This window comes from Colletotrichum navitas (assembly GCF_030913465.1).
Source record: "Colletotrichum navitas strain CBS 125086 chromosome Unknown LY79scaffold_138, whole genome shotgun sequence".
In the NCBI taxonomy this organism is placed as follows: Eukaryota; Fungi; Ascomycota; class Sordariomycetes; order Glomerellales; family Glomerellaceae; genus Colletotrichum; species Colletotrichum navitas.
The window spans coordinates 69,554-78,924 of NW_026850684.1; the positions used below are offsets into that span (position 1 = coordinate 69,554).

The 9,371-nt window shown below is 34.3% G+C and overlaps 2 protein-coding genes across 2 annotated transcripts; one reads left to right on the plus strand and one right to left on the minus strand.

Annotated features, from left to right (window-relative positions):
* Nucleotides 1-236: 236 nt before the first annotated feature.
* On the plus strand, nt 237-1,483 carry LY79DRAFT_528801 (TfdA family taurine catabolism dioxygenase TauD; the record flags this gene model as incomplete). Its single annotated transcript, XM_060556065.1, has 4 exons — nt 237-429; nt 483-827; nt 882-1,259; nt 1,317-1,483. 4 exons carry the CDS (start codon nt 237-239, stop codon nt 1,481-1,483), a joined length of 1,083 nt encoding a protein of 360 aa, XP_060407622.1.
* Nucleotides 1,484-1,695: 212 nt separating this feature from the next.
* Nucleotides 1,696-2,871, minus strand: LY79DRAFT_708027 (uncharacterized protein). The gene has a single exon (XM_060565066.1). The coding sequence runs from the start codon at nt 2,520-2,522 to the stop codon at nt 2,022-2,024; it is 501 nt and encodes a 166-aa protein (XP_060407623.1). The 5' UTR covers nt 2,523-2,871; the 3' UTR covers nt 1,696-2,021.
* Between the last annotated feature and the right edge of the window lie 6,500 nt (nt 2,872-9,371).

Below are 9,371 nucleotides of genomic sequence, written 5' to 3' on the forward strand. Positions count from 1 at the left end.
AGCCTTATCAACATTCAACTTGAGTCTCGTAGCGTTAGCCTGCTGAGTTACGATTATGTAATGCCAGAAGTAATCAAATGCCAATGTCAATCGAGATAATATGGACCCAACATCAGAAAGCCGGGTTAGCAAATGCAGAATACTTGCATTAACTGATAGGAAGGTTACAGTCCGAAATCGTTGCCACGAATTCAATAATTGCTCAAATTATGCAAGACGAGAGTTATGGTTGGTTCATGAGAGGATCATCCTGTATCCGCACCAAAGTTTCTTCTTATCCCCAACCACTAAATACATCCTCAATTCTTGACCAATACGAGTCATTCGATGTCACACCAATCATTGGGCGTGAATTTCCCAAAGCAAATCTAGTTGAGTGGCTTAATGCCGCCAATGCCGACGAATTGATAAGAGATCTTGCCATTGCCAGTGAGACAAGAAAAGAAGTAATTACATGGGTATGGCAGCTAATGAAGCATCAGTCTCTCAACGGGGCGTTGTCTTCTTCCGAGCGCAGGACAACATCACAAATGAGTTGCAAAAGCAATTGATTCTCCGACTCGGAGAGCTAAGCGGTCGGCCTGCCGAGTCGGGACTCCACATTCACCCGGTCCTCAACTCGGACCGCGAGTTAGGCGGATCTGACCCGGAGATCAGCACCATCAGCTCCTTGCAGAATAAGAAGTACTTCCGCAAGTTTCTGGAGCGCGAGGGGGTTAGCTCCAAGAAGCAGACTACTGCACAGTGGCATAGCGATATCGCGTTTGAGCCTGTGCCGGCCGACTACTCATCGCTGCGCCTCGTTCAACTGCCGAAGACGGGTGGTGGTAAGTCGAACCGAAACAACCAAGGCAGTTATAGGACAATCAGTTGACGCTTAGGAGACACCCTCTGGGCGTCTGGTTACGAAATCTACGACCGCCTTAGCACGCCTTACCAGAAATTCCTGGAAAGCCTTACCGCCACCTTTGAACAACCTGGTTTTGCCGCCGCCGCCGAGCAGTCCGGGTTCACTTTATATGACAAGCCCCGCGGCAACCCGAAGAACATCGGTAGTATCCTCAAGGCTGTACACCCCGTTGTACGGACCAATCCGGTCACCGGATGGAAGAGCGTCTACCCAGTCGGCGGCCACGTGAAGCACGTCAACGACGTCACTCCAGAGGAAAGCAAACACCTTCTTGACTGGTTATTGGATCTTTTGCAGAAGAATCACGAGATTCAGGTCCGTTTCAGGTGGCAAAATGCCAACGACATTGGTAAGTGGATGGCCTGTGGACTTGTGGCGAATAGAGGATGCTAATCAAAACCTGCAGCCGTCTGGGACAACCGCAGCACCTTGCATACTGCGACCTTTGACTACGATGACCAAGCCGAGAGGTTTGGCAACCGAGCAGTGGGTACCGGCGAGGCACCTTACCTGGACCCCAACAGCAAGGGGCGTCGTGAATCTCTGGGTATTTCTCAAGCCACAAACGAATAAGTTTGGTCGAAAGAGCAAAAGAATTGCTGATAATCATGATTGGGAAGCCATAGCACCAGTTACTTGTGCTATTTTAAAACAACGCTATGAGTTGTGTTTTGCAACTACTCCATGCATCATCCAATATCATGGGGAGGATGAAGTGATTGGGTGAGATGGCAAAGTTATCTACTGTTTTGATTGCTAATATTCGCATCTAAGCATTTATAAAACCGATGGCTTCAGTGTACTGTTTCTCATTCCCCTCCTGACGATAGGTTCGTGGGGAGCATTAACGTTGAGGTCAAAGCGACGGGTCTTTCGTCTGACAAGAAAGTTAATGCATGACAGGTGACGTCACACTATTGTTTTGCAACTCGAACATCCGCGGCCAACTACAGATGTTAACTAATGTCCAATTTCCGAAGTTAATTTACAGGAGCTTTACTGCGCTTGCGAATCTCAGCTGACTACCTCGGGCTGTTTTAGGGATATCTGTATGTGACTTGGTAAGATTCAGAGCATCCATCTCCTCGAGAGCATTGACGCAACCGTTTCTTTACTTCGCTTGTTTCTCACCCTGCTTGGCATCGCCTTCCTTCGGTATCCTAATCCCGATCCCAAGCACGAGCAGGCATCGCACGACTAGCATTGGAGCCGTCGTCCAGAAGACAACGTAGTCCTCCACCGTCCACAGAGACCTATCCAACCATATCCCCCATCCGCCGACAGCCTGCGCGGTGCCATGAGCATAAGCGGCGTCGCTCAGGAGCATTCCCGCACAGATGACGCGCCACAAGCTCAGATCGTCGAAGAGCCGCAGGACCACGCCCTCGACGAAGGCAATAAAGAGCCACCCGCCGCCCACTTGTGTGTAGAGGAATCGCGTGTCGGGCGTGTACGGCATCGCGTTGCGCGTCATTCCTGCGAGATACTGGTGCGGTGCGTGCAAGACCATGACGGCGCCGAGGATAGCCAAAATGGGTTCGATGGTAAAAATGAACTGGTAAATTCCCGGCACTACGGCCGAGGCCTTGACAATTGCTCGATGCGAAGCCATCGTACCGGGCAGTCTTCGTGCCGCAGGTCTCTCCGAGCTAGTGATGTCGATGACGAATTGGTCGCACCTCGAACGCAAAATCGTCGAGCTCGATCCGTGTGGTATCTTTTGGCGTCGCTATTGTCTTTCTGTGCAGCAGGCAGATGCAGGTCTGGGGTATTAAGAGTTGACCGGATTTGCGAAGAAGGATGCGATCAGAAGAATATCAGTTGTCCAAAGGAAATTTGCAGCTGGTAGCTTTATTATTGTCCCACTCCCCCCCAAAGCTTATCCCAGGCAGGGGGGGATGAAACAACAAAGTTCGCCCACCCGGCTGCGATGGGAGCTCTACCCAGGCAAAACAAGCTACATCCTGCATACATGGACCCTACAAGCTTCGTGGTGGGGAGACACGGCCCATAATAAAGTTATTTCGCTGAGGCCGGGGCATGAATGCTGAGGCCACCCGCACGACGTGCTGATGTCTGATTCGTCAATGATGAGTTACCCAACAACATTAACCCAGTCACAGCCAATGAGCTAGTTATAGGCTTAAATTACTCCAGACTATTGTACCTAAGACAACAAGCCGCGCGAAAGCCATTGCGCAGAATCTGCGTTTGGAGCTTCTTTAGGTCATTACCCTCTAGCCAATAGGGTGAGCTGGGTGATTCTTGCAGCTTTAGCTCACCTTACACAAGAACATAGGTGAGGCCAGGGTGAGGCCAGGGTAAGGCCAGGGTAATGTTAGGGTAAGGCCAAGGTAAGGCTTAGGTAAAGCTAAAGTAATCTATATAAGTTAGAATTACTAAAAAGATAAAGATAGACTAGTGTAATCCTATAGTAGTAGCACTAGTAACTACTCTAAATATATTTTATAACTTAAGTTCTTATATAAAGGACTTTTAAAAAGCTAGTTTATAAGTCTTATATTTACTATAATATAAAGAGAGTATAACTATAGGTAAGACCTTAGCTACTACTTATATTTAAATAGTTATATAATATTAATTACTTTTTATATTACTAGTATTTACTTTACTTTGTTTTTTTAACTACTTTAAACTAATTAGTAGATATATATAGGTTCTAAAAGCTTACTTTAAAATTACCTAGTCTTTAAAGAGGCTTATTTATTTTATAAAGTTTTAATAAGATATATTATAGTAGAAGCTATATAGTAAAAAAGAGAATAAATATACTTATACTTAGTTACTTTAGCTAGTACTTACTAAAGAACTATTATAAGATTTTATTTCTAGTATATAAGTGTTATTTTAGTAAAATATCTAAAAGGTAGTCCTTATAAGGGCGTTAACTAACTAACCTTCTATAGAAGTAATCTATATTTATTATGACTTATCCTATAATCTAAAGATTAATAATAGCCTTTTAATAACTACCTTTTAGCGCTAAAGTGTATAAGAATACTAGACAAGAAATCTATAATAAAAAGTAAAAACTAAGGAAAAAGCTTAAGTATAGTAGTATATATAAATAAACTAATAACTAGGTATTTAGAAACATTAGGTACTAATTATAAGGTAATAATTTTCCTAAGCCTACTATAGTAAATATATTCTATTTATAAGGCCTAGTATAAAAAGTTTAATTATAGCTTTTACTATTTTACTTACTACTATACTCTAAGACTAGTACTAATAAAGAGATAATATTATTAATAGTTATAGTATTTTTATACTATCTTATCTAAGAAGAGTACACTATACACTAGCGCTAGCCTTTATTAAGGGATATACTCCCTAAGACTTCTTCTAATTAGATAGTATATAGCCTTTTTTTCTTTAATTATACTATACATTATAGTCTAAAGTCTCTAAAGCTACCTAGGATAAGTTCTTACGTTAGAAGCCTAATTATTTATCTTAGCTATAAAGCTATAAAAGGCTATTATTAGAGTAATATAACTAGATAAGTAGTCTTTATTCTAGGTTAATATTTAACTAATATTAGTAATACCTATATTTACTTATTAATAGGCTTTAATTAGTGTTATAGTTTATAATTAATACTTTAACTATCTACTAAACCTTACTTCCTAAATATAACTACTAACTAAAGTAGTAGCTAATATAATACTAATAATTATATATAGCTATTATAGTAATATAGTATTAAATATAACTTTACTAGTAGAATTATTATATTTACTACCTATATTTACATTAGTAATATATTTTCTAGCTATTAAGTCTAGCTTAGCTTAGCTTAGTTTACCTTAGTCTACCTTAGTCTAACTTAGTCTACCTTAGTTTTACTTAGTTTTACTTAGTTTTACTTAGTTTAGCTTAGTTAGTCTAGTATAGTATAGGTTACTATATCCTCTATAGATAGTATATTAAGAAAGGGCAGGGCATCTAGGCCACCTAACAAAGGAAAAGAGGAATAGTAAAACATAGGAAAACCACCTACACTATAATAACGTCTAATAATAATAATATATATACTAATTAATAAGTCTACTAATTCTTAGACCTAATCTATAAAGATACTAAAATAAAAGTATAAATTAATAAAGTAATTACAAAAAGAGTAAATTTCCTTAAATAAATAAAAGTATAGTAATAACTAGTAGTATATTTCTATATAAAGTATTAAGGCTAATAATAATAACTATATATAAAAAATAATTATATATAAGGGAATATATCCCTCTTAACCCCTTCTTAGGTCTATAAATCCCTTTTTTAATAGGTAGATAGCCTTCTTATTAATCTATTCCTTAAGTTAACTACTATATAATTCTTAAGACTATACTACCTAACCCTATTATAATTATCCCCTTAGACCTATTACCTTAACCTTAAGTAAAAAGTCTAACTAATTCTTAGACCTAAGAACTAAAGAAAGAACCTAAAGAAATAAAAGAAAGAAAAAGAAGAAATAGTTTAGTACTTATAGTAGCGCTTAAGTTACTTTAGTAGCTTAAGGCTTTTTTTTACTTTTACCTTTATAATAATATTACTATATCTAAGTTTATAACCTTTTATACTATAAGAAGTCTATAAAGTCTTTTTATTAACTTAGTCTTATTTAAGTCCTTAATATAGTTAGAACTAACTTTCTTAGGAAAATAAATATAAAAAATTATAATAATATATATAATTAAGGGTATTAGCCTTAGTTTATTTTTATTAGTTAATATACTAGTTTATAAAAGATTCTTAAGAGTAATAGTATATATCTAGGTTACTTTATAAAGCTAAATACAGTAGGTAATAAAGGATAATTAGGCTTTTATTAACTTTAAGGTTTTATACTTAAGCCTTAAGATCCTTATTATCTAGAAGACTAGGTAGTATATCTAATAATAAAGAATCCTTTTTATTATTCCTAGTTTAGGTCTATAAATTATTAACTAGACTTACTTAACCTATTTATACTACTATAAGCACTATTAAAAAAAAGGGTTTTTATAAAAGTTATTTTTTAAGTGTATAATAATATATAAAAGAAAGTTTCTATATATATTATTATACTTATAAAAGTCCCTTAAAATAATAGATATAACTTATAAAGTAATAAGGACCTATCTAGGTTTTATATAGTTCTTGTTAAATTAACCTATCTCTAAGAATTTAGAAGATAATATACCTAGGTAAAGAAAGGTTCTAGTCTACTCTACTGCCTAGAGACTATAAGTAAAGCTATTATCTTATTACTATATATTAACTATATATATACTTAATTTAATAATACTAAGAAGGTCTATAGGTGTACCTAAATAGTAATACTACTCCTAAAGTAATTTAATTATATTTATAAATAATAAATTTAATATAGTTAAATAGGTAATAGATTTAATAACTATCTAAGAGCTAGAGCTACAGCTAGCAAAGGCTAGTCTTATAGACTAGCGACAGGTAGGGCCTAGTAGGGCACCAGCTGTCGGCAGGATATTGGCCTGACTGATGGATCCACTGGCAAGGCTAAGAAAGTAGATCTAAAGGTTAGCTGTATATTGTCCTATGATAAGTGCCCCCCTAATAATAGAAATAATTATTATATAGCAATTATTTAATATTGCTAGCTAATAGGGCAGTTAACTGTGTGCCTTAGGCTTCTATAAGGCTGTTGTAGCTGTTGTAGAAAGGGTATACCTAAGGGTTAATAGTCCTTGTTATAGTTATTATTATTACTATAACTATTACTATATTTATTATTACTGTATTTATCCCTATAGTTATTAAAGTCCTTATATTTATTAGTGTTATTTTTAATAGTGTTACTATTATTATTACTACTGTAATCTTAGTTATTATTACTAGCTAGGTAGTTAGGTTAATAGTAGTTAGGTTAGTACCCTAGTTAGTTAGGTATATACGTAGGCTAGCTGTAAGTTAGCTAGCTAGGCGTATATAAGTATAGGTATAGACCTTAGGCTAGTTAACTATAAGCTAGCTAGCTAAGCGTATATATAGGTTATTAATATATAGGTTAGTTAGTTATATACGTAGGCTAGTAGTGTTAATAGTTATATACTAGCTAATAATAGGAGAGTTAGCTAAATGCTAGTTAACTATAGGTAAGTTAGCTAGATACTAGTTAACTATAGGCAAGTTAGCTAGAAGTAGGCTAGCTGTTAGCTACTAGCTAGCTGTTAGATTTATTAAAGTTATAGTAATAATCCCCTATGTAAATAGATCTATTATTATTATCCTAGGGACCTGTTTCTATAGTATAACTAGTAGTATTATTATCTTTATTATCTTTATCTTCTTTATTATCTTTATCTAGGGTATCTTAACTATAGTACTAGGCAGCTTTATAAGGTAGTAGTAGTAGTAGTAGCTAGTAGACTTAGCGTTAAAGGGACTAGATTTCCTCCTTCTGTTCTTAAAGGCGCTAATAGATAGGTTTACCTCTAGGTAGGTAACCTCCTCTAAATCTAGGGTGTATTTAATATAGCTTCTAAAGGCGTAGCTAGGCATATGACTTAGGGCTGCGTTAGGCCGTTGGTTAGGTATACACTAGCAATAGTGTTAGTAGCAGTAGCTTAGAGTATTTTACTACTAGCTAGAGGTTTTATATATCCTTTGCCTATTTACTCTCCTATTAGACTATATCCTCCTAGTTCTAGATTAGTATTATCCTTTAGCAAAGGGTAGTAATAGTAGTATAAAACTTTATAGCTAAGAAGAGGGTTAGTACTACTAGTAATATAGACTATTTACTTATAGGTAAAGAGGGTAGTAATAAGATAGTTATTATTAATAGTAGGGATAGTAAAGTTAATAAAGGTAATAAGTGTAATAGAGAGAGTAATAGGGGCTAGTAGTCTAGTAGGTAATAAAAAAAGGTATTTTATAATATAAAGTCTTAATAGTAAAGTTAGTAGTAATAGGTGTAGTTATTAGCGTATATATAATAAAAAAGCGTAGATCTTAAAGAAAATCTAGTACTACACTTATAGTAGGGCTCTAGTTAGTAATATTACTATTTAAGGGCTTTAATTAACAGTAGCTCTAGTAGTAGTAACCTTAATATATAAAGGGGTAAAATAACTAATATAAAGGAGTATAAAGAAAAGTAAAAAAAGTAAAGTTATTAAAGTAAATATTAGTAATAGTAGTAGTAACTAGAGGTATAGTAGATTTAGCTAGATAGGTTAGTCTAGTGTAGGCTAACAGTAGTAAAAAAATCTACTAGTAGGCGTATATTAGCAGCTAGGCTAGTAAAAGGATGCCTTTAATTAGTTACCTTTAAGATAACTAATTAAATAGCTCTTAATAGTAATTTAGTGTATTTGCCTTTTATTATAAATTTAATAGCAGTAGAGGGTTAATTACCTATAGTATTATAACTAGTTATACTACTACTTAATATAGTTAAATAGGTAATAGATTTAATAACTATCTAAGAGCTAGAGCTATAGCTAGCAATAGCTAGTCTTATAGACTAGTAATAGGTAGGGCCTAGTGGGGCACTAGCTGTTAGCAGGATATTAGCCTAACTGATGGATCTACTAGTAAGGCTAAGAAAGTAGATCTAAAGGTTAGCCGTATATTATCCTGTGATAAAATTATAGACAGAAGTTTAACTAGAATCTATAAAATAAACCTTACTATTAATCTAGTTAACTAGGAGTAAAGCCTAGTGTTACCTTTTATAGTTAAAAAAAAAGATAAAGATATTAGTGTTTATAATATTCTTAATATCCCTCTTTATAATATTAATAGTATTAAGTATAATAGTGTAACTAGGTATCTAACTAATACCTATAAATAGTATATACTAGGATCTTTTTATACTATAAGCTTTAAATTTAATTAAGGTAATAATTTCCTTATTATTAAAGGGTTCTTTCTTTTATAAGGTACTAGTAGTATTATATAGATTTAAAGAATATTAAACTATATTCTAATTAATAGTGTTATCTATATATATTTATTATTTTATTAGTTTAAATTAGGCCTAAAGATAGTAGTATAATTTATCTATAGCTTTATCTCTTAGAGGTAAATACTATTTAGTAGTAGAGACTAGGTTAAACTAGTAAAGAAATAGAGTAGTATACTTTTTTACTAGTAAATACTTATTAACGCTATTAGCTTTAGTATAGTAGTAAGTACTATAATTAAAAAAAGTAAAATATAGTAACTTTATAGCTAATATAGATCTATTTTCTTTAAGTCTTAGTATTTAGTAGTTACTATAGGATTAAGTCTACTAATTACCTTTTGCCTATAGTCTATAAATAATAGGCTTACTATAGGTTAAGTTCTAAATTATAGGTATTTAGCCTTAATAGATTAGTTACTATATAATAGGAGTAGTTACCTATAGTTAAATAGGTAATTTAGGAATTCCTATTAATATTAATAAAGAAGTAATTTACTATAGGATATT

Excerpts from the sequence above, each read along its gene's own strand:
- LY79DRAFT_708027 (XM_060565066.1), bottom strand. The coding sequence starts at position 2,522 with ATGGCTTCGCATCGAGCAATTGTCAAGGCCTCGGCCGTAGTGCCGGGA.